Source organism: Trachinotus anak, unplaced genomic scaffold (genome assembly GCF_046630095.1).
Source record: "Trachinotus anak isolate AG129_WGS33_773 ecotype Australia unplaced genomic scaffold, CSIRO_AGI_Tana_v1 ptg000005l, whole genome shotgun sequence".
In the NCBI taxonomy this organism is placed as follows: Eukaryota; Metazoa; Chordata; class Actinopteri; order Carangiformes; family Carangidae; genus Trachinotus; species Trachinotus anak.
Genome location: NW_027273856.1, coordinates 3,157,834 through 3,184,076, shown reverse-complemented (window position 1 = coordinate 3,184,076; position 26,243 = coordinate 3,157,834). Strand labels below are relative to the sequence as shown.

General features: G+C 42.0%; 1 protein-coding gene across 2 annotated transcripts in view; it reads left to right on the top strand.

Annotated features, from left to right (window-relative positions):
* slc8a4b (solute carrier family 8 member 4b) overlaps positions 1 to 26,243 on the top strand; it is a 94,536-nt gene that overhangs the window by 21,517 nt on the left and 46,776 nt on the right. For both annotated transcript variants that reach the window (XM_071477771.1, XM_071477772.1), the window contains exons 2-6: positions 21,819 to 22,078; positions 23,728 to 23,867; positions 24,160 to 24,312; positions 24,406 to 24,633; positions 24,740 to 25,153. In XM_071477771.1, coding sequence (XP_071333872.1) covers positions 21,898 to 22,078; positions 23,728 to 23,867; positions 24,160 to 24,312; positions 24,406 to 24,633; positions 24,740 to 25,153 — 1,116 coding nt within the window. In that variant the 5' untranslated portion in view covers positions 21,819 to 21,897. The remainder of the gene's footprint in view (positions 1 to 21,818; positions 22,079 to 23,727; positions 23,868 to 24,159; positions 24,313 to 24,405; positions 24,634 to 24,739; positions 25,154 to 26,243) is intronic.

Below are 26,243 nucleotides of genomic sequence, written 5' to 3'. Positions count from 1 at the left end.
AGGTGGATGAGGTGGGTGAGGGATGGAGGGAAACTGATTAAACAGAGGCACAAAGATGCAGGAGAATAAAGGAAGAGAGTGATGAAGTGACAACGCTTTGTAACTGACTGCAGACAGATGTGACCATCTTCAGTCACATCTGTCTGCAGTCAGTGCAGCAGATAAGAGGTCAGGAGAAGTAAAGGAGGTGAGAAGAGTGGTGGAGATTAACAGACATGAAAGCCTGATGCAGAGCGGAGTCGAGGGCCGCTGCAGGAGGTGGAGAACGGATGGATGATTGCTATGGAGATGAAGTGTGGGACAAGATTAAACCTAATTAGAACATTATAATGACTTTGTAAGGTGAAGCGAATAGATGAAGCCATTATGTTGGAGATAAAGAATGGAGACAGGCCAACTCTTTAATGAAGAATAACACTGATTCCAACCAGGGTCTTTTTTTTTTTTGAGAAATCCTGTGTAAGGTTGTTATGGATGACGAGGAGCTGAAGCAGAGAAATGAATGAAGACAGATGAAGAGAATAAACAAGGGCAATAGAGAAAATTAGATGTGAAAGCAACATAGGATGGAGATATACAGTATATTAAAAAGGCAAAAGAGAGAGGTGAGAGAAGGTGAGGAAACAGATAAAAACGGTAAAATGACGATGAGAGGTGGCATCAGGAAGACGCCGACTGAGAAGTCACATCAAGAGAAAATGAGAGATGTGTGCAGAGTAGAGCTGGACAATATGACTTCAAATCAATATCACGATTATTTGAGCCATGCACTCTTTGTGTCCAGCAATGTGATTGTGTTTCATGTGGTGGTGTTACCTTTGGTTACTATCCATGCTGCATTCACTACTGTCCGGTAGTGGTGACTGATAACACCCAGTCAGCGGGTGAGGTGGGGGTCTGCGTCATTGTTTCCAAAAGTCTCTATTTCTGCCTGTCCAGACTACAGAGTAACTCCAGAGTCTTCAAACTAAATCAGGGCCAGGAGTTCGCCAGGTGTAAACATAGCAATAGTGATGCGTTTTAAAACTAAAGGGTATTCATGGTGACGTAGGCTGAGGCTCTGTGTTTGCGTTCATGTCATCCATATCGCCACCTTTGCATGGCGTGGACGTGGGCTCACGTTAGCTGGACGAGTTGGAGGCACGTGAGTGAACATCAGGTAGTGTCTTTTTAGGGGGATTATTCATAAATGCAGGCACTGAGGAAATTATTCACTGAATTAACCAATAAGAGCAAGATTAAGTTGGTTTTCGGTTAGTTGTGGAGTGGAGAGGAGGAGGAAAATGTGTTGAGGTGAATGTGAATCCTTTCACACACACACAGAGAGAGAGAGAGAGAGAGAGAGAGAGAGAGGTGGGGGGCTATTTCAAACAGGTAGAAAATAAAAGAGAGAAACATTTAGCATGTTTAGCTATGCTAGCGACCTCAGCAGCTACTGGATGGTTTGCCATGAAGTTTGGAAGATGTGTGTTTCCCTCAGGGTAAATTTGATGCATGTATTTCTTATGTCATCGTGTGTGTGGTTGGCAACCAGTGCGTATTTTCAGTTCTTGCCCTTTGGCGTGCTTTGACCTTGCTCCGCTCTGCTCATCAGCACCATGTGAAAGCTGGAGACATGCTGTCTCATCTAATGTGACACTTAAGAAAGATCTACAGCAGAGGTCTCTCAACTTTAACTGAGAGCTGGTGGCACACAAAGAGCAGAGTTTACCTAGTGTTGTATTAACTTGCTTTACAGCCGTGTCTCAACTGGCCACTTACTGCTTATGCACACACATGCAAACATACACTGTACTGCTTCATGTCTGTAATTTAGTGCCTCAGTAAACGCTCTTGTCTCCAGCGTGCACAGTCATGCATAGAAATGTACGAGTGCCATTACCTTCACGCCGCTGTTGAGTCTAATATTGGAATTTGATGGAGGTGAATCTGAAGTAGTTTGTATATCACATCTGACGCAACATTTAGCCCCGGCCTGGCAATATGATTGAACAAAAGTCATTCCAGCTGAGACAAGTGGGGCCTAGTGGTTAATAAGGTGAGGCTGCGACCACAAGATTGTCAGTTTGAATCCCAGGAGAGGCTGATGGAGAGAGATGGAGACACACACACACACACACACACACACACACTTTGTCCTCCTTCAGCAGCCACTATCGCCCTGCCCTTGAACAAGACACTAAAGTCCTAACTGAGGCCGACAATGCAGAACTGTGAGTGTAAAGCTTGGTGAAAAAAGGCAGCTGTGATTAATCAACCTTTTCCACTGGAAGGTTAAAGTAATAATGTGTGACATTTTTATGTAGATGTCCCTTTAGCTGCCCTGCACTTACTGATTTAATAGTAAATGAGATAATCTATATAAGCTCCAAACATTTGAGTCATGCACCAACACTAAACTACACACCAGTTGTAGACAGGATGTAATACTTATCGTCAGTGTTGTTTTTGCAGTTATTATAACGGAAATCAGTGTGTTACAGATTAACCCTCTCAGTCCCAGCCCAGAAACTCCACACTGATGTCCACATGTTGTTCAGAAACAAACGTAGTGACTCTGTTTTGTTCCTCAGTCACAGAGCTATTGTTATGTCGGTCGACAGCGAGATGCAGCAGTTGGTTCCTGTGTAATCCTCACTCAAACAGTGGGGAGGTGCCAGCTCTCTGATGGGACTGAGCAAGCAAAGATGTCTCTCAAGGCTGTAATACTTACTTGTTTGTTTACCACAAATGTCTTTGAGCAGTTTCACTACCATTAGCAGTTTATTACCAGCTGTGATAGCGTGTGGCTGGCTGGTGTGTCTGTGTGTGTGTATCACTGCAAAATCTGGCCCTGAAATCACCGAGTGTAGTGGGAACTACCATAAAGGCAGTTTTGCGTACTTTGGCAGGTGTTTATATCTTTTGTTTGTTTGTAATAACCACTGAGGAACGTCAACACGTTGATGTTGACATTGACGTGGAGTAGTATACAGAATGGATTTGAGACGTATATTTGGTTTCTCAAAGGAAACGGATCCTTCGCTGGAAATTAAATGTTCTTTTTTCCTAGCAGCTGCAACACAAGTTTGATTGGCAGGAGCCGTGTAGCTAGCATGAGCAGTTCTAGCTCACAAAGCCAAAGAAAAAGAGAGCCACCACCAGAAGACGAAGGAAAAGGTGTCACAGCCTCCACCTTCACTGAGGAATTGACAAGTGATTTTGGGACGTGTAGCACAGAGGCACAGCAACAGAAGGAATTTCACAGTCACCACATGGGTGTTTACACTCTCTCAAATGCCTGCATTTAATATTTCAGTGCTGGTAATTTAATGCAGGGCTTGGTTGAGAGCTCCAGAGACTCATATATTTCACTGTTGGGCAAAGGCAAAGTGACACAGAGGAGATTTGTTAGGGAGCTTTGGGAGAGAAGGGCATCTGCATTTTAATTGATCTGAGGCTGGATATTTTTTAAAATTATGTGAATATAAATAAATTATTCATGGATAGAAATGCGCGTGTGTATTAGTAGTTGGTGTGCATGATGTCTGTGTGAGAGTTGTAATTACTGTAAATGTTTCTTCTGTGTTTCTATAGTAACAGAGCGTCAGTTTGAGCACTTATTGTCAATCTGTGTGAGAATAAGTGAGTTTTCTGTGGTCTTCTAACATTAATAGTATCAATAATGTGTGTGTGTGTGTGTGTGTGTGCGCGCATGTGTGTGTGTGTGTGTTCCCTGCAGCTAAGCCAGATGGCGGTGTCAAGTGCAGACCACTGAAATCAAGTGCTCTGACATCACCACGCCACAGTCGCTCTCTGAATGTGTGTGTGTGTGCATATTTGTGCGCGCGTGTTCGTCATCGTGTGTGTTGGTGGCGGACCAATCAGAAGGTCAGGGTGACCCAGGGACCATCCACACCTGTTCCTAAGAGTCTCTGTCTTAACTTTCTCTCTCCTGCTTTTGCTCTATGTCTCTCTCTCTCTTTTTCTCTCTGCAGCAGGGGGTGGGATGGTTACACCCATGGCTGCACACACTCATTGAGCGTGCTCAGCATAATGAACGAACACACGCACACACACACACTCGGGCAGCAGCAGTAATTAACAGATAGCTGCGAGAAGCCATTATCATTACATGAACGAGGTGGGATCAGACGCTCCCACCAACATAATGGACAATTAGTCTCTGCATCGTCAAGTGTCCAGCAAGAAAGTCTTGACAACTAGGTCTACACTGATATTAGTGTGTTTCTGACAGGACATTTTTAAAGCCTTGTCTCACAATGGAGACAGTAATGGACATTTTTGATGGGGGTCATTGTGTGAAATAGGTTTCATTGTAATTTCTCCTTTCCTTCCGAGCAGTTTTGGCGTCTTCCGAGACATTACCAATGGTTTGGCCGTTTCTTTAAATGACAGAGACGATTCCAGATTTATCAGAAGAAATGGGTGAAATCTGGAAATGACTGTGGCCATTTTCTGTGCCATTTTATCAAAGGTCTCTTCAGAGTTCACTGGAAGATATGAAATCACATATAAAAGTCTGTCATAAAAAACGACATAAAAAAGGCAATTTTGATCCGTTTCTCAGTTCAGTGAAAAACAATGTAATAGAAAAATCATATCTGTCTAATATTTCTGAGACTGGATGTGGCTGCATCGTGTTCAGGTTAATTCTGTCTCGTCCCTGGTGCAGTTCTGATGTCCGCTGGCAGCATTTCCAATATTGTTTAGAGTTTTTTACATAATGTTGAAAAGGCAACAACATCTTATCTTGTATTTCCTGAGAGGGAAAATCCATTTGTCTGCTTCACTGACATTTTAAAGTGAAGTGACATAAACAAATAACAAAAACTAGTTTTTCTGAACATATGTAAAAATAAAAAGTTACAATAAATGGTGATTTTTGCTTCAAAAAAATGGGTGACTTTGCTAGCAAACAGTTCCCTGTGGAGACTTGTGTCAGACACAAAACCACCTTTAGAAGTTGTCTTACTGGCCACCTGATAAATTGTAAGCTAAATATTTTTTTCTCTGCTTTTGTTTCCGTCAACTCCTGGGGGAGAAAATCTGCAACTGTAGCTGCTGAACGCTCCTCTGTGTTCACCAGCCAGTTGCTAAATTTGTCTGTGTTGTTTGGTGCTGGACAGGAAGAGTAGAGTGGGTTTTTAGAGAACGGTGAGAGTGAACCAAAACAGTAAAGTTCAGCGGCTGCAAAAACCAAAACAATGAACTCAAAGATGCTTGAAACCTCTTTTGGGCTTTTGAGGGGAACAGTAATATAGGGTGATAATTCCTCACTATGTTGCATTAACACTGCTGTTATAGAAATATTGGTTATTGCTGCTTTAACCCCACTCTACACAGAAAAGCTCTGGATCAGCTCTAGCTCCTGTGACTGAGCCGGGAACACTGTTTATCAGATAAACACTGAACGCTGTTTATCAGAATCAGAAAAACTTCAATGATCAGCTGCAGGGGCTGAGCTGATTTCAGAATCCAAGTCCTCCAAAAAGTAACTTAGGGTGATCTTCTTTAACTTCAATCTCCTGTGGTTACAGTATCAGTTCCACTTTGTCTCAGTGTAATGAGTAATCTGAGATGGAGTGCATTTTAAAATTAAACATCCCGAGCTCGCCTGCTAGAGATGAATGCATTAGAGGCCAGACAAATTGGGTGAAATTGTCCCCCCACCACTTCAGTCCGGGCTAATGGAGCCACTGCGAGGGCCGTGGCCAAACCGCCCTGCATGGCTGCTCCTGAAACTGATCCTCGCCTGCACAGATTGTGCCTGAGTAAAATATTATGTCTTGCTTTGTCTTTTTTTTTTTTTGCATGGATCTCTTTCCCTATCTTTTAATCTTTATGTAAGAAATTCCAGACAAGGACAGAGTATTGTAATTCATAGAACATTTATAGTATAATGTGGCATTGCGTGTTATATTTTTCACTCTACAGATGATTGGAGGGTTTCAGGATTTCGTGCAGGATATAGCATCTTACAGAGGCTTATACATGACTGAAGACTGTCTGTTTCTGTGCTTGTGTGTGAAGGATTTTTATCCCTCCTGAAGGTTAAAATGGAAATCCACAGCGTCCATATTAGTCAGGCTATACATTTCCAACTCCTGACTTCTCCTTTTTTATAGCACTCCCTCATTTCCTCTGCTCACTGCTGCATCTGATGCTCCATCCATCTCTCTTTTGTTAGTCACATCGTAAATATAAGGCATTGTTTTCTAATCTCTTCCCCTCTCTCAGCCTCGCTCTCTATCGATTGTGGCAACCGTTAATTAACAGAATTTATTCCTAATGAGTCAAACACTGATTACCTTATCCCAGTTGTAGAGACAGCCTCTTGCTCTGCTCCAGACAGACCTTCAAGCGCCAGGTCAAAATAATCAGCCTGTAGTCAGACCACACTGCCTTGCCGTTGCAGAGCTGATTTGAGTTAGATTGCAGCTATAGCTGTAGCCCCGAGAGGTTTTGCTCCAAACGGCTGGAAAATAGCTGGTTCTGCTGCCAGCTTTTCCCTCGCAGAAAAAAAGAATATCAAAGGGTGAGCTGTGGGTTTTCTGAGCATTATGGGGCTTATGTTTCAGAAATATCTCACAAGGGAAGGAGAGAGGATACATTTTGTGAGTGAGTGTGAGTGTGTGTGTGTGTGTGTGTGTGTGTGTGGTGTCAGACGAGCGAGCCTCCTGCTGTTTACTCGCTGATGCAACAGGCAGCTGGTTCAGGCTCCAGCACATCACACAGAGGAAAGTTGTCTCTTCATCTTGTCACATCTTGTGTTGTCACACTGGATCGCTCTCATTGCTCTTGTGCATCATTTACACCTCATATGTCTTGGACAGTTTCCCCATATAAAAGAGGAAGTGTAAAGGGCATTAGTAAACACATCTGTCTCTCCAATTTTTTTTTAATTTTGCATTTGTGTCACATACAGTTTCTGCTATTGATATCAGCCCTTTTACATTGACTGTAACCATAATCTTCCCTAAACTTAGTCAAATATTTTTGTTGCCATAACCATGATGGAGTCATGCTCAGATATTGTGCAAGTATTTCATAAACACTGGTATTGGACGTACAGTGAAAAACATTGTATGTAGTCCAGGATTTTATCCAATATTGCTATAGTTTTTCCCCCTGTCACATTTAAATGCCAGAAAAGGAAGCAGCTTGAGTTGTGCTCATACAAAGAAGGCACTGCTGTGGCCTTCATCTGATTTCTGATCAGTCCAATGATCTCCGTGGTTTAGAGCAGCATGAGTGGCTGCCTATCATGAAAAGCACATTTTTGGTCTCACTCCATCCATTTGAGTCATCCATGTGTTTTTGTTGGTTAATAGTTGTTAGCTAGGTAGCCAGGTAGCTAGCTCACCTGCACATCCACTTTATACAAAAACTATATATACCGTTGTCAAAAATCAGTGTTTGGCAGTTAAAGTACTTTAGGTTTATTATCACTCTCTAGACTAGAGGGAGGATTAATTCAGGCTTCCAGGAACAGCAATGGGCCGTGAAACGATTTTGACAAATTGGCCATCGTTGGAGCTGCCTGTCACATGACACCCACTGGCCCAAAATGATTTTTTTTCCCCACACAAAAGAAATGCCAATAAACGAAAGACTCCATTTATTTGTTAGTTAATAATATGAGTATAAGTGAGAGACAATATGGAGGATTCTTTAGTTTCCTATGTCTGTATATCTATGTATATAAGACCGTTCGGTGTGTAAGAGTGCTGTAAAATGATAAAAACATTTGTTCTTAGCCTGATAAATACTCTGAAGTTACACTTTTTACTATCCCAAATTGTGCAGTTCGGACCAATGAAGACTAAAAACTCAACGTCTGTGGAGAGTCAACAGCAAGAGAAGGACTCAGAAACAGGGAAAACTTTTTTGGCCCATGACTGGATTGAATAGAGCGACGTATTATAACATGGTTTCCACTTTGTTTATCTGTTTATTCTACTTGTTCTCACATCCACAGGCTTTGCAGTGACATCTTGTACACATGAGGCTAAATGGATGCAGTCAGATTTGTGGTAAAGCTTCCTGCTGAGCGTAAACAACAGTGATTTCTTTGATTCTGTTTTTCGTGTGGATATGAAACACTTAATGAGCTTAGAAACACCTGGATCTATCTTTAAATTCTCCCTTTTCAAATCACAGAGGGACCTGCAGAAGTATTTGGGAGTGTAGGAGTCTGATTGAAGTCCTGCACTGTTCTCTAATCAATGCTCACACAGGTAACAGGCTAATCCTTCCACTGAGCTACCCAAACAGTCAATGCAGACAGAGTGCAGAGTGTACCACCCACACTGTGGCGATACCAAACAGGGCCTGTAGACGTGAGCTTGGTGACATTATTGGGGAGATGAGCATTCGAGGGTGAATCTGAGGAGAGTGAATGCATGTGACAGTGAGACAGCAGGTTGAAATCCCTAGAAACAGTGCTGTGTCCTCGATCTTTCACACCCCTGTCTCCTTCCATTTGTGTGTTTGTGTGTGTGTGTGTGTGTAGGTTTGTGACCTTGAGGTAAGCAGGTCCTTTCAGCTGTTGATTGCCAGGCCTCTCTGGCGTCGCCGCTGGTAATGCTGTGAATTGATTCAGTGCCAAGCCTGAAAATTTTCCTCTCCTAATCTAAATCTCTCTCCTCCGCTCGCTTTTTCGTCTCCTCTGTCTTTCGACACCTTCCTCTCCCTCTCTCGGTCTTTGTCCCTCGCCTCCCAGCCTCGCAGTCTGCTCACCTCTGTGGCTAAGCCTGTGCCACAGTGTTGCCAAGCTCATCGCTTAACTGTCGTAGTCATTACAACACTGACAGTAGAGGTCTATTCATATTTACTTGCACTTTACAGTCATTGTTTGTGTCTGTGCATGTGAAGAAGATATAAACTGATGTGTTTGTGTGTGTGTGTGTGTGTGTGTGTGTGTGTACCTTTTACAGCTCTAGCCAACCAGCAGCTATTCAGCCTGGCAGGAACAGTGATTATTCTGATCCTCATAATAAATAATAAAGGCTCATTCCTGCTACTGCACAATGTGTTCATCCAGCGTGTGTGTGTGTGTGTGTGTGTGTGTGTGTGTGCACAACAGCGAAATATCAGCGCTCCCTCTCCTCTCTGATATCAAACGGTACATATGCCCACCCACCCACTCAAACAACCCACACACGTTCTACGCTCCTTCTCATAATTACAGCAGGGACGTTCACACTGGTTTTCATTAGCAGGTTTGGGCAGATTGTGAGCACAGATGCATTTGTTGGAGCTTGGAGAGTTTAAGAATAGAACAAAGTTTAAAAACAAAGGGGGAAAAAAGAGCATTTAAGACGCGTGTCATAGCATCACTTGAGCAAAATATGCAGCCACAGGTCATGTTGAGCTGTGATTGAAGGAGCCTCATCTGAAGTGCTTCTCTTTCCATCAAGTCTCTGATTGGACAACATATTGGACAAAATATGTTTTCACACCTATGAAAATGTGCAGTAACTATTTTCACTACAGCCTGTGATTGACACTGTAATTTTGTTGGATGAATTACACACCAATATAATATTTACTAGATCCCACTGGTGCTGAGCTGAAGTTACGGCGGAAGAAAACAAGAGTATGGGGGTTGTAATAATAAGGTTTATGTGAGCTTTAATAAAGTACAGCTATTCTCCCCTCTTCACTTTTTAATCACACAATAAGAAAATGGTCGATAACACAATTATTCCTGAACTTTAGCCTTGTTCTCATGTTCTGTGACCTGTAGGCAGCCAATATTTCCTCTAAAAAGGCCAGTTGTTACTCACCTGTTCCCCCTCTGTTATGTTAGCAGGAACCATAGACTGTAAATAAAGGTGAGCGCGACCTTGGCATTGTCACCCATAGGTTTCTGAAGAGCTGTTCTGAAGCTCAGAGTGAGCTGCTTCGCTGTTGCCATCTTGGCAGTGCCGGACTCCACCTAACTCCTGGCTAATGCCAAAATGGGCAAAGTGGTGTGGCGTGTGTGGAGCTGAGACTTTGATGTTAAGCATACGCCCACCCACCTGTCACTCAAAGTGGCATACCCTCAAATATGCATAACTAAACCTTAATAAAATGTAAACAGGCGAGTCATTAAAGAGTCGCTCCCCGTACAGTTGTCATGAAGGAGGAAGTTATCTATCCAGTGTGTACCAGGCTGTAAACATGTTTATTTCTGCTCTAAAGTTGGGCATTTTAACATGAGAGTCTATGAGGATTACCTCAAGTAACACTTCTGTTAGTGTTGGCTTCATTTTTCAGCCCTGGATCCTTGGTAGGAACCAGCAAGTGTTTCACTGATACCTGATTGATAATATGAAATTACACTGTAACACAGGCTGTGTTACAACACGTTACCAAATGTGCCACCTTTCTCATACACAGTCAACATTAGCTACTGTTGCTTTGTTGGCAACACTTTTTACATTTAGTGTTCATAAGCAGCACATTAACTGTTAATAAATGTTACTAATATAATTGCAAACACACATGAAGGCAGTTCTACAGTAAGTGTCTGCATGCTGAAGTGCCCTTGTGCAAGACACTGAACCCTGAGTTGCTTTTATTCAAAGCAACTTACAAGTGAGCAAATGTAAATGTGAACTGTAAATCATCCATGACTAGTGCAGAGTATAAACAGGTAATGAGTGTTAGATAACACAATATAACATGCAGTCATTGTAAAAATGTATAATGATTTGTCTTGTCTGGCTCAAATATATTTTAAAACTGTTTTAAATCTATCTGTTAATGGTGTGTACCCTTATGAGCAGCATATAAACTGTTAATGAATATGAATGAATCATACAACCTAGATGTAAGCAGAGGCCAGACTGCCTCACTTTATACTTCTAAATCAAGTGCTATTTATTTTAGGAAATCCTGTGTGTGCCGTGACGTTTGCTTCAGCTTGTTACAGTAATCTCCACTTAACAGTCTAATTTATGAGGAAAACCCTCTTATCTAATGGATTTAGTGAATGTCGTCCCTATGAATAATCAGCTAACATTACTCTCTGGTTTCTCCCATCTGGCTGACACACATATATACTATATACACACACACACTGAGTGCATCACCCACTCATTTCATACCCATAATGATAATGATAATAACTTTCCTCTCCCATTAATCACTGTGGTAACACCACAACAGCACAGAGGTGTGTTCGGTCTCCGCTCCCCACTGCGTTGTTCTCTCAGATCATCGTGTCTTTCATTTCAACATATGGACTAATGACAAAGGAAAAACCAACATAAAGTGTCTTAGTAAGGTGTTGAGCCACCACATGCTGCTTCAATGCTGCTTGGCATTGATTCTACAAGTCTCTGAACTCTACTGGAGGGATGAGCACTTTTCCTCTGAAAGATATTCCCTCATGTTTGCATTTTGGTCCAAATTCTCCAATATGTGCTCAACTGGGTTGAGATCCACAGTACTGCACTATGGATGGGTGTGCTGTCATCCTGGAAGAGACCACTCCCATCAGGTTAGAGATGTTTCATCAAAGGATAAAGGTGATCTCTCAACAACTTTGTGTTGATTTGCAGTGACTCTTTCCTCTAAGGGGACTTTGAATCCCCTCACTGTAGGGCTCAAACATCCAGGTTTGATACTGTACAGAGCTCTATGGTTCATCCACCTGCAGCAACTTCTAATCAATACATTTGATTGTCTCTTTCTACAGTGTGAGTCGTCCTTCCCCATCTACTTTGTGTTCCTCATACAGGCTGAGTACTGAATAAGTGGATAAGCTGGTGTTTGTGTGTGGCCCTACTGAGCGTTTGCATCATTTTGTGTATCTTACAGTATGATTCTAGCTGTTACTTGATGTAACTGTTTTGTCAAGTGTGAACATCTTTTAAACTGGAGAGCAGTGTAACACACTCTAAGGGTAATGGTCTCTTTATGATATGTAATGTTTGAAAGCCACTTTACTGACAATTCAGTCATGAGTATCTTTTCATCTGACTATCAAACAGATATCGTCTTGTAGAGGAAAAAAACCCCAACACAATAAGGAAAGAAATATATAATATTATATAGTAATTTTAAGTCTTTTTCTGGTATTTTCCCATCTTTTTGTGGTTGTTTTGCATGTGTTTGTGGTTGTTTTGCATCTTTTTGTAGGCTTTTGTGTCTCCTTGTAGTTGTTTTTGTGGTCATTTCATTTTTGTGTGTGGTTTTGTGTGTCTTTGGTGACAGGCAAAGAGTGAAATGATAGAGGCAGATAAAATAGACCCAGCGCGTATATATAGAAACTGAAAAGTGACGAGTAGCACAGTGAGTGTGGAAAATGGCTGGCTTAAAGAAGATGATTGGCTGTGTGTCGTTGCCATGGTGACTAATGGGATACCAAACTTATTATCACTGTATAGGATGAAGGGGGTGGGTGACGCTGTGAGTGTGTCAAAAGATACAGACAAGAGTGTGTGTTTAAAGGAGAGAGTACTTGAGCAGACAAAGTGGAAAATCGCATGTCGGTGAGTGTGATGTGAGGAAATGAAGTGTGTGTGCGCATTGACAGGTACTGTGTGTGTTTGTGTGTGTGTGTGTGTGTGTGCGTGTGCCTGCTTCACCACTCAGGAATATAAGAGAGAGATCAGGAGGGATTAATACAACTTCCAATTATTGTTCTTGCGTTTGCATTCTCTCCCTCTTTCCTTTTCTTTTCTCTCCCCTCTTTCCTCCCTCCATCCTCTTCCTCCCTCGGACAAACACACACTTGTGTGCAAGCAAATGACCTCCCCCTTTCTCTCTCTTCCTCTTTCCTCTAAGCTCTCAGTGACAAGGGGATTTTCTTTAGCCTTTTTATTAAGATTGCTGTTATTTGTCACACAAGAGAGATGGAGGGATGGGAGAGGAAGAGAGGATTGGATGACAAGCACAAAGACAGAGAGAGAAAGGCACAGGTAGGAATGAGACAAATGGAAGATGAAGGAAATGAAAGAGGAAGGAATAAAAGAAAGAGAGGAAGACGAGCTAGGCAAAAGGAGAGAGCATGAAGAGATTGTGAAATAGAGAGAACAGACGAGAGGGGAAAGGAGAACACCAGGGAGAGAGGAGAGAGAAACAAAGGAACAGAAAGAGGAAAAGAAAGCAAGAGAAACTTACATCATCCATCTAAAACAAGCCTGGGGGATGAGGAGGATGTTTGTGATGATAAACTCTTCACCCTCAATGACTCTGGCACACACACGTTCTCCTCATTTGCTTCCTGTTGGCCAGCTTTTGTCACAGATGCAACTTGAGTCGTTTGTTGTGTTTAGTTTAAAGCAGTGAGAAATCCTCCTTCTCGTACGTCAGCTATCTGTCAGCTCTGTATCAGGTTCAACGTTCCGCTGAAATAAATGGCAACTATCCAGTTTTATTTGCAGGTGCGGAGCACATAATGAACGTTAGTTGAACTATTTGAGTTACGAGTGTAATTTATCACTTGCAGGCATATGTGATGAATGTGTGTCTTTTCCAGGATGGCGCTTCAAACATGAATCTAGCCAATATATAAATAAAAAATCCACATAGCAGCCAGATAACGGTTCAGAAGGTGATACAATCCTCTATCTATCATCATCTGACGACGCACATAACATCACTCAACAGCATGATTTCCCCGTGGGTGCTCACACTTATCCATAGTTGCTCAAGCTCTGATGCACCCACATAATTGGCACCAGTGTTTGCAACTAAAGAAATAAAAATTAACTTTGGTTAAAATATAACTCAAGATCTGGTGTGTGGTGATAATGGTTTAAAGTTTTAACAACATATGCATTAATGTTTCCCACAATAAGTTTAAAGGTCCCATATTTTACACTTTTCCAGTGCTTTTATTTAAAGTGTTGATATACATAAGATATATTTGTGGTTTTAAGAACCAAAAACCATCTCAGTGTAGTTTTACAGCTTCTTTCTAGAGCTCTCGTAAAAACAGGTCAGAAAAGCCAATCAGATGACAGGCTCTAAAACTCTCTTCTGATTGGCTGTTTTCTGGGTGATCGAATAAAAATATAGCAGGTAAACACTCAGAGAAACCAAATCCTGTAAGGTTAGATGTTGGGTCCAGGTGGGCGGGGCATGGCTGAGGGCAGTGACTGTTTCACTGTGACATCACAAAGTTCCAAAGTCTTGACGGCTCGTTTATTGCCGATTAGGTTTTCCAACATACCAGGAATTTGTTTTGGTGCTTTGGTGCAAAATAAGCACTGCAGGAAAGCTCACTTAAATATAAATAAAACATTTGACAATAAAATAAAATAAAATATTTACAATGGAAAGATGAGAAAAAATATTATAGAAAATATAAATACATACAATACAAATATGTGCAAATCACTGGGGGCATGTACAATATTTTTGTTGGTTGGGGGATGGGGTGTTAGTGGCAGTGGGGTGTCCAGCTTTGTCAATGAGTCCAGCTGCACTCTCACTTGATGACACTTACACACACGAGTATATACATGCTCGCCACGACTGTCGGCTAAAATCAGGCCTACTTCATGCACGCTCCTTGAAATAAGTATTCAAATGAATGAATTTCCACTGTCAGGGTAGGGTTCTCTGATTTTTATGCCTCTGGCCACTGAGACGCAACACCCCTAAAACACACACACACACATACACAACCTCACATACATACTCAAAAACTCCACACGCAGCCCGCCTCATCATATCATGCATTATCTTCTCCCATATTAACGTCACAGCCCATTAAAACCCTTTTAACCCCGTCTGACTGATGTCCTCGCCCACACAAATTTTCACATTTATGCAGCTGATGAAGGGACAGAGACAAGGGAAGAAATTGCTATTAAAAATGAGGTCTTGGCTGCAGGAACATAGTGTTTTACATTATATAGTTTCATGTGACAGAAGAACAGCAGTGAAAAACGTTAAATCCCCTTCTAGAAGATAAAAAAAAACATTCGAACACAGAAAGAAATAGACACAAAGGGAAAGAAACCGAGTTGAGTTTTATTGCTAGAGGCAGGATAATATTAAGCTACACTGACTTGGTAGTCTGTGGTGAATTTGTATGCTGCAAATGAAGGAGCCAGACTCTTTTGGGAGCAGGGAGCAGCAAGACGTCTTTAGTCATGAACTTCACTTCACCTTCTCCCATTTCTTACATTAGTCTGAGGCTGGCCAGCCGTCTTACAGAGCTGCCACGTGATGAAAAAAAGACAGTGTTTTTAAATGAAGAGGAGGTTTTTGAGGGGTAGGACAGAAAGAAAGGGAGTGAATGAGGGAGAAAGAGGGAAATTTTGACCAAAAGCCGTGGGATTATACACAAGCTCTCTCTCTTTCCCTCAGTCTGAACCTTTGTGACCTTGGCTAGAGGCTTGATCCGACTTTCTACACATCATATGACCCGAGCTGACGTCTAAACATTACATGCAGTGCTGTGTGTGTGTGTGTGTGTGTGTGTACGCGCGCCCAGTGTATAGCATACATACAGTACTGACTCTACTGACTATACTGTAGGTTCTGTAAAATATGCATGCTTGTACTGTACACATGCAATTCTGGTGTATAATACATACATGTATGTTTGTGCAGGTGTTGCTGTATATTGTGTGTTTGCTTAGTTATATACATTCATGTGTGATCGGTTTGTATATGTGTGTGCGGAAAAAAAAAGTGTGTTTGTCCTAGGAGTGATGTATGAGCCTGGTGGCAGATCAATGTTGAACACAGTCCTGTAGGGAGAGACACTGAGTACTGACCACACACACACACACACACACACACACACACACACACACACACACACACTGCTGACAGCCTGCAGCTGTTTGCTAGTGAAGAGTTTTGTTTCAATAGACTTTGCGGCAAATGTTTTTCCAACTGCATGATTTAAAAATAAATATTCAGTGTTTGTACTTTTGACTAGATCCCACTCCTCACTCCTAGAGACGATGACGCAAATTCAGTACCTTTTTTTAACTTTGCATGACTTTGCAGTGATCTACCGTCAGCAGAGTAAGAAACAGGTGCGTCAGTGGCTGCCTTTACTCCGGTGGGATGCCTTCGTAAGCACCAAAAATGTGTACAGTTTGTGCAATATTTGAAAAAATCAGCCCCTTCTATGACAGTCCACACTAGATCTTTCTGAAACATCTGAATCCCTCATGAGATAAAGAGAAGAAGAGCATTTGTCATAAATACTCATTCATAAACACGAATGTGTTACATTACATTTTGCATCTCACTGTAAAGATGCAGTGAGTGTAATGGACAGTCAGTCCGTCTGCAGATTCTTTTCAATATCCTCTTCAGATCTACACATACATACACACACACACACACACACACACACACACACACACAGACACATCTCATAAAACAAAAAACAAAAGCTCACTGGTGCATGTGCAACACTGCAGCCACTTCTAACGCTGTTTGGAGCTGCATTCCTGATGTTTCTCTTTTCGTTCCACTGGGTTGCGTTCACTATCTCCTTCAATCTGCACTGTGCTGCGCAGTATGGGCAGCACTCTCTAACATGCTTGGACAGCTGTATCCACAGCCCAGTGGGGTGCGTTCACTATCGCCCTTAAATCTGCCTAATTACGCATCTCATCAGCTCTTCAGCCGCTCGATAGCTGTAATCCCAGAGCCACACACCATCACGCTCTGCCTCTCTTTCTCCACCTCTTTCTTTATCTCTGTGCATCTCCTTCCTGCCTTTCTTGGGTTTTATCTCTGCCTCCCATTTCTTTTTCTCTCTATCTTTTATCTTTCCACCTTATTCTCCCCTCCTTTCCTCTGTCCCCCTCTCTCTGTGCCTCTCTTTCTGTTACATCATCCCCCTCCCCTCATCTCTTCTCTAATCTTGTCCTAACCAAGTAACCATGCTCGTTGAGCCCTGCGTACCACAGAGCAGCCAGCGCCACTCTGCTGCCCCTCCCACAATAACTGCTCCCTCCTGGGTTTGCCTCGCTGCCTCATTACCCCCCCTCCCCTACCCACCCCAAGCATGGAGCTTCCATGGCTGCAGCCAAAGATCAGTCACGCATGCACACACAAACACACAAACACACACACACACATACAGTTTCCCCATGCACACACTCATACCCAGCAAATTGTAACGCACAGCACAACACCAATAAAGTTACAAGCAACAGTCTGCATACACACCAACATATGGACACACATCATAGAGAGCAGAGATGGTCCAATAATGATAATGTGCTTATATACTTTTTTTTCTTTACAAACTGCTTTATAACATAAGAGTCTTAATCTGCATGAGAGAAATTGTTTGTTATTCTCTTTCATTTGTCTTTTCCCACGAGACAGTGCAGTAAAAAGAATATAAGGCATTAAAGTGCCATAAAAACAAGAACATAACTCTGGATTCAAAGTTGGAGGGAGAACACAATGAGACAATAAACTCACAGCCGTCAGAGAATATATAAATCCAGGTCTAGCCACCACTGTCTTGTAGTTATATAAAATGTCTTTACCTGGAGGGAAAAGAGATTTTGCAAAAAAAAAACACAACACTACCTGCACTTTTCAGCTCACACTTTCCTCAGGCTGTCGGAGGAGTCACAGGTGATTTGCCCTGAAACTGTGAAATGATTGCACTTTGTTCCAGACTCAATATTAGGTCATATCACTTGTTAAGCCAGCTGTGTGAAAGAAAAGAAAGATGGAAGAAAAGAGGAAGAGGCAGGATGGACTAATGACAGTAGGAATGCTAGCTGAGCCTGTAAAGATGTGATGAATCAAATGTCATTTAACCCTGAGACAACATTAGCCCTCTGCAGTGTGTGTGTGTGTGTGTGTGTGTGTGTGTGTGTGTGTGTGTGTGTGGTGATTCATGGTGCCAATGAGGCAGAGCAACGAAACACAGGCTGATGTGATATGAATCAACAACCACGGTCAATGTTCTTACTGCTTTCAATAAACGGGTCGAAGCGTGTGTGTGTGTGTGTGTGTGTGTGTGTTTGTGTGTGTGTGCTCTAGAGTGGGTGTGAATATGTGCGTTGTCTGCCTTCATCTCTTCCTCCACCCCCCTCTGGCACATGCTATACTTAACATCTTCCAAATCCACTTTAGAGGCAAACATTGTTAGTCCGGTTTATTCAACCACTGCTTCTCCAGGCAGGTCATTCCTGGTGTCCTTCTTTATCGCTTAACGATACAGATTTGAATTATTATACGATTTTTGCTGACTTATTCTAAAGGCTTCAAAGCTGTAATCCTTAAGATATCAATCCCGGTTGATTTGGTGACATCTGTAGTTACTGCGGTAACAGCAAGTGTGATTTAATGTTGTATAAACGGATCCACTGTGATAAAAAGTTACAGAATGTAAATACATCGAATGGCTATTGCATAATGCAGACCATAAACATTATCAGAAATGAAGTCTGATCATCATCAGCTGTTTTCTTTTCCAGACTTTTATTTCAAGACATTTTGCCACCCTGCGAAAATAAAAATCTTCTTACAAAGAAGACACTGTAAACATGCATCACCCTATTATCTAATTATGCAGTACACACTCACACATATGTACACACCGACACCTGTTGGCTTGATTGAAGGCAGAACAGAACACATCACAGGATGGCACATTTTGCGTGTGTGTGTATGTACAACGATTACATACATGTCGACATGCACGCCCACATGTGCATGAGCATCACTGTCAGAAAAGTCAGAGCAGGTCATGGTTTGTGTGTGTGTGTGTGTATGGTCTGTCAGAATGATTCATGTCTTACAAGGGAAAGCCCTGGGGAAATAAGGAACACACACACATAGATACACAAATGCACAAGGATTAAGAAGTCAGTTTAAGCTTTGGACACTGTCTCGGACTTCCTGGTTGGAGGAGAGTTAACAGGAGAGCCATTTAATTCTGCGTTGAGGCACTGTGTCGCTGGTTTTAGTTAGTCACTTCGATAGTTAAATTCTATAGAGAAGGAAGAGTCTCTTTCCAGCAGTAACCCATGATTTTCACTACACATATTGTGTAGTGCAACAGCCACAGACTTGTTTACAGATGAGGACGACACATAAGGAGTGATAAGGTTGGACCGAGAAGAGGTGTGAAAAGAGAGCGAGCGGGGGACATGGAGAGGTGCTAGAGATGTGAAGTGGTGAGGACGTGTAGGCGGACAGAGACGGAGGGCGACAGGACATTAACTTCTGCACATGCACGGAGAAGAAGTGAGGAAGTGACGATGAGCAGGAGGTGAAGGAGCCTGTCAGAGGCTGAGAGGGAGGTGGAGATGGAGAAGATGAGGATGGAGGGAAAAAGGCAGAATGATACTGATGAATCCAGTCTTGAGAAAGGCTTATCGGTGTTTGATGGGATGATTATGACTATGATGATTACATTTATTGATATAAAGCCATAAATCATCTTTTCCAACAGCAGGAGATCAGAGATAAAAAAGGAAGTTGCTCTCAGGTTCCAGGACTGTGAGGCCCACAGCTCAAAGTTTTTTAATTTATTCTCTCTTTGCTATTTTGAGCTTAACAGTTCATTCTCACCCTCATAGAAAAAAAAAAAAAAACTTTTATCACGCAGCAGTGTGTGATACAGGAGTGCAGTCTAATCTCTGGCTGAAGAGACTGAAAGAAACAAACAAGGAATAGAAGAGAGCCACTAAGGGAGCGGAGGGAGGCAGCGGAGGGATGGATGGCGGAGGAGAGAAGCGAGTCGAGTATTGAAGTGACAGGTTGTTGTCAGAGCAGCGAGACCCTGGAAGATAGATGAAGACAGGGTCAGCAACTCCCTGCTAATGTCACGACAGATGACTAACTGCAGTTGTTTGTGTGTATAGGTATGTGTGTGTGTGTGGGAACACAGGGTCAGCAATTTTTCGTCCAAGGCTGACTAACCCTGAGTGTGTAGTGTGTGTGTGTGTGTGTGCATTTGGAAGTGTGCGTGCTATACTATTTACAAGGTCGGCAACTTCTGAACTACAAGGTTGACACAGTTTGTGTTTGTGTATTTGTTCTTATGTTTTGTGTGTGAACTTTTGTGTGCATGTTTCTGTTCCTGTGTTTGCACTGATTTGACCCAACACTGCCAGTTCAAACTGTTTCCCTTTCTGTTTTTGGCCTGTTTTCACTCACAACATATTGCCTCTGGTCCATATGAAAAACCACTTTGTTTCCTCGTCATGGAAACGTATTGCTGTATCAGCTCAGTTTATATTTACTGGCAAACTCTGTATAACAGCATTTACAGCTGGCTGCACACACATGCAGTTGTCTACAGTGATTAGTATGTAAAGGTTAACACATGAAAGTCATGATTCAAGGCCATTGTTTCCACTAGAGACTGGAGGGAGCGCTGAAAAATCAGTTTTAAACCTACCATGAGTGAATGTTCCTGAGTTAGTCACCAGAGTTTGAACATTTTGGCCCACACTGTGCACTCACACCAAACAATTCATGAGCAGTAGCAGAGACCCTACAGATTTTTTTTGCCCTTAGCTCAGCTTCTCAGGCAGCATCTCTTTTCTGACTGCAAACAAGTCTCTGCTTCTTCTGTAGGACTGACAGCCACAGACATAAACCCCAGATATATTCTTAATTCTAACTATAAATCTGCTAGACTATAGAACTATAGTATATATATAACTTTAGAACTGTGGGCTGTATAACCAAGACAACAAGCTAAAAGATGCTAAATCGCTCAGTAGAGCTGAGGGGAACTGCAGGTTTGCCACATAAGCAACCCCTGGCACATTAGACATAGTCATTTGTCTCATTATTCACATAAAAATGTGAACAGTGCAGCTTTAACCATCCATAAACTAATCCTAAACTTGATTAGTGGAGCGGGAAGATCTTACACTTTATCCACTGGATGCTGAGGTTTTAAAGGAAGAATCCTCCAGATTTTGTCATAATTATGAAAATGTGGGACATGCTGATCATTTGGAAAGACAGCTGAGAAACTGTGGGAGGGGTTTGGGAAGTTTCTGTCGATATTTACATATTTTTTCTGCCATGAAAACCATTTAGCTCCATTGTGCCCTCCCCTGAATAAAAAAGCCTTTGCCCTTGCCTAGATTACAACCCAGTTTATTTTCACTCTGGTTATCTGTTATCACAATTGACTTCAAGAGTTCTCCATTCACATTTAAGAGAAGGAAGGCCTGGCGCAAAACTAGCCTAATAAGACAGTTCATACTGGGCAGCTCTGAAAGATTTATATCTAACAAAAGTTAAATGAAAAACAATCCTAAAATTTTAATGTCCACATTACAAATAGAGTAATCTGTGTCTACTCCCTGCTCTGGTCCGGCTAAGAAAAGGCTCCTACTGATTGTTGTGCAGTCCAGACTAAAATCAAGCGGTGATTGATTTCTTTTATCTGAGGAGCTCAGGACTTCAGCTTTATTACAAACATTATTATTTTAACTTCATTGCAGATGCTGGCTACATGTTCATCATCATTTGCAGCACTTCTTCTTTAGACTTGCTGTGATGCAATAACCTTTCATTATGGCTCTTATTACTTTTTGATTCCATTTCATCTGTTTTAATCCACCAATAAAGCTATTTGCAGCCACATAACTCTACTGAGTTCTACTTAAAATGAATGTTGTTACTTTAAGTCACAGCTACAGGGTTTTGCTGACAGGTGACCTAAGCCAGAGATGTTTTTCCTCACCTTTAATTGCAGGCTAATTTAAAAGCAGCAGAAGGTGTTTTTTATAATGAATGCAATTACAATGAAACTGAAATAGCTCATGAGAAAACTCAGTAAGTGGTGTGATTGACATGTTGAATAATATCTCTCCTTCTGTCTCCATCATTTCTCTTTCTATCTCCAGGAATCTGACGTTACCTCGCAGTGAGCCGACCCAGTAGAACCCAGTAGAGTCCAGTGAAGGCCCGGCCGCATCAGCAGAAATGGCTCCAGCAGCCATGTCTGTGCCTCCATCCTCTCTCACCTCCCTCCACCCTTCCCGCCTCTCCTCATCCCTCCTCCTCTTCTTCCTCTCTTTCTTTCTGCTCCTGTCATGTCCCGGATCGGTCCACGCGAGGTCATCTGAGAAAAACTGCTCAGCCAGTGGAGACGTCTGTCAGGAAGGTGGGTTGGTCTTATCCGTGAGCGCACTGCAGTTTAGTGCATATAGGAAGGGATTAACATGATTACATAGGATAGGTTTCTGTACTTAACACTTTTAACAAGTGCAGCTTGGGTTAAGTAGGGGAAAGAGTTAAAAACCTTATCTGTGTACCAGCCATGTAAGCTACTGATATAATAAAGATTTATGACAACTAAACATATTGATGTCCGCCAGTATTACAGAAACACAACATACAGCTTAATCTTAAGGGAAATATTGCATCCAATACCATCTTTCCTCTACTTTCAAACTGGCTCATTTACAGTATTTCATTTCCAAAGTGGATTATTCAATAAATTCTATTCACTCATATTAAAGAACCAATAATTAAGGCTGAAGTTCATGATCGATTATTATATTTATGTTTTAATGGAGACAGTAGATATATTGAATTACACGGCTTGACTGCATTAATGCATTTATAATGAGTCAGTGATAGTATCCTGCAGATTTAATAGCCTCCATTGTCTAAACCTTATATTCAGATAGGGAAACAGAGCACTATAGTTCACCTCAGGATCAGCTAGAGCTCTATTATATGGTTTTCCCATAATTACTTACTATAGTATTTTAAAATTTTAATTTTCTTTTTTTTTTTTAATCATATAGTGACATATTTTGGATTTACTCTACAGCTTAACGCCATAGAGCTTATAGAAGATCTCATGTGGTACCAGTATATTAGTGTAAGGACTACTTAATGGAGCTTTTGCTATTGCTACACAGCCAAAATTAGCATTTACAGCTGTTAACTTACCAGTCTAGAAGAAAACATTGTGATTTAAACATCAAACCTCATTCCTTTACTCACCAAAAGCTATGTCCAGTGGTGGAAAGCAACCCTTTTGTTTATCTTCTATTTCTATCAGTTCTTTTCTTGTACGGAGGTTAGCATGCTAACATTTTCCGATGCCGAGTCACTTTTGTGTCCAGGCTGCCCTGAATAAGTAGCACTGCTCAGAGGATGTATTATAACCTCTTGTCTCATAAATGTAACAATGACTGAAGCTCTTGCCAAGACTGGTAAGTAAAAAGTATGTTAATTGAAACACTGGCTATGTAGCACTCGCAAAACTTTGAAATTGCTTCTTTAACTTCTAAAATAGTACAACTTCATGGTATTTGTTGCAGTATATTTTACCAGCTGAATCTGTGCGACCTGTCCAGAGGCCCTGACAACAGGAAAGAGATTTATTTGCAAAATTACCAGGTGCACTAGTTAAAGCTGAACAGCATCAGCAGAATATTCACAAAACACCAGCATCAGGAACGCCGCACACCATACGAAGGTGACAGTGTTTTATTGCCTCTAAAGCTAAAAAGTACCACTGGTGAGTTATCTGCTACTTTAGCCAATTTACTGCGCTGGAACTAAAGGACACAGATCCATTTCAATAAGTTTTAGTCGAACAAATGAGACCATATGGGAAATCCCCCACTTATTATAATCCTTAATCAGGTTGTGAGCTTTTCACAAAATGCCCACAGTGACAGCCTATACAAGCTCAGAGAGGGAGAGATTAGTGAGCTTATTACATAAAATCGTTGCAACCAAATATTGCTTGTGATCTTTTGCTGCAAGACTCTGACTCTGTCTTATCACTTTCAGGAGTGGTACTGCCCGTGTGGAACCCCCAGAACCCCTCTGTGGGCGACAAAGTAGCACGGGCCATTGTTTACTTCGTAGCACTCATCTACATGTTCCTGGGCATGAGCATTATAGCTGATCGATTCATGTCGTCTATAGAGGTAGGCAACACAATAACCACACACTTACCTTCAACATAGTTATATATAGTTTTCATATTATTTATCACCATTCATCATCAAGATACATCAAAATACAATGGATCTCAAGAAATATGACATTATCTACTTCGATTGTGGGGCATCAAACCTGAACACACACACAGAGACGCACACATAATTTTGGTGCCTCCTCTACCATCCTTTCCTTTCCTTTCCTTTCCTTTTGATCCCTATTCTACTTTCCACCCTTTTTTTAAATATCCTATTCTTTTGTCTTTTTTTTCTTCCCCAGGTCATAACCTCCCAGGAGAAGGAGATCACCATAAAGAGGCCGAATGGTGAGACGACCACGGCCACGGTCAGAATCTGGAATGAGACTGTTTCTAATCTCACTCTAATGGCCTTGGGTTCTAGTGCCCCCGAGATACTGCTGTCTGTTATTGAGGTCGGTACAATATGAGACGGGTGGTTACACATTAGATTAACCGATACAAAATGTAATGGGAACACAGTAATTTGATTTTCTCCGCATCTATAGGTGTGTGGCCACAATTTTGAGGCTGGCTCTCTGGGTCCCAGCACCATCGTGGGCAGTGCTGCCTTCAACATGTTTGTCATCATCGCCCTGTGTGTATACGTGGTGCCCGACGGAGAGACGCGCAAAATAAAACACCTTCGGGTGTTTTTCGTCACGGCAGCATGGAGTATCTTTGCCTACATCTGGCTCTACTTAATTCTGAGTGTCTTCTCGCCCGGAGAGGTGGAGGTGAGAGCTGAAGTTTGGAAGGAAGAGAAAGTTGAGTAGCAGGGAAGAAAAGGAAGCAAATGAAGTAAGGATAAAAGATGTTAACCCTGTCTCCTCTCTCCTTTAGGTGTGGGAGGCAGTGCTGACCTTCCTCTGCTTCCCCCTCTGCGTGGTCCAGGCCTGGGTGGCTGACCGCCGCCTCCTCATTTACAAGTACGTCCGCAAGCGTTACCGTGCCGACAAGAACCGTGGCATCATCATTGAGACTGAAGGAGGAGCGGATGGAGGGATAGGAGGTATGGATGGTGGAGGAGGAGGCGCACTGGGTCCTGGTGGGTTCACAAAGATGGACATGCTGGAGCTGGACGGACAGATTGCGTTGAACTGTCACAGCGGGATGGATGGAGGGATGTTGGAGGAGGGAGGACCGAAGGACGAGGAGGACGAGGCCAGGAGGGATATGGCGAGGACGCTGAAGGAGCTGAAGCAGAGGCACCCGGACAAAGACATGGAGCAGCTGATTGAGATGGCAAATTATCAGGTAAGAAGGAGAGTGGGATATATTTTAGAGGGAATAGCTCGACATTTAACAACTGTTTGCTCTGTCATTTCTGTCAACTTTGCTCCATAAAGTTTTATCTTACAGTTTTGTTTCTGAGCTTTCTGAGACCGATTTACATCTAACAGAATGAAGCAGTAGCAACTACAACATCTCACATCACCTTTCATGCGACTCTGCTCAGGGTGACATAGTGTTGGAGACGATGCTGTGACACATTCAGATGTGAACAAGATGCTTTAGTAAACAACAGGTAGACAGCTCCTGAAGGTGACAGCACAGTGCTGATGTACAGAGAACATTTAGAAATGTTCCAGAGAAACTTCCCAGCTGTTTGACAAATGACTTTGCATTTCCATGGCTAATCACTGCATAACCCCCTCAGAAAACGTGATTAAAATGTATCTCACCTTTCATTTCTATTGGAAGAATTATTTCCGAGACAGCCATCTATGCACACACATCTATACACAGTATATGTATATGTGTTTACATATATAAACAATATAAACTACCTCACTAACTTTACAAACACCTACGCAGAGGAAAATAGTTTACTAGAACACAACACATGTAATGTTATGTGCTGACTAAACCACTAGTCTGCAGAGAGGAAGGTGCCAGTTGACTTGATTGACAACACCGTAACATGCCACCCCTCTTCCATCCAGGTGATTTTTTACCCGGTAAGTTACATGAACATTAGATATGTTAGTGTGAAAGTTCAACAAGCTTGACAAAAAATGTTTAACTCGAGGTCCACACGCTACCTTTCTCCTGAATTAAGGCTTTTACAGCTGTGAGATGCAGTTAAAAACTCGAGTTAAGATTTTTTGGGGAATTTAGATTTGCAATTTGTTGATTAATATCTACAAGTGATGAAAACTTAAATAAAACTAGTTTAGTTGGGTTTCGATTGTCACAGCGATTAATCGACTACTCGGTTAATCGGTTCGAATCTGAAGCTTCTTCTAGATGGCACACACAAACGCACACCCAGCTCTTTGTTGTGATATGTACCACAGTTGTATAAAATATGGGAAAAAAATGTTTATTCTATGAATACCAATCA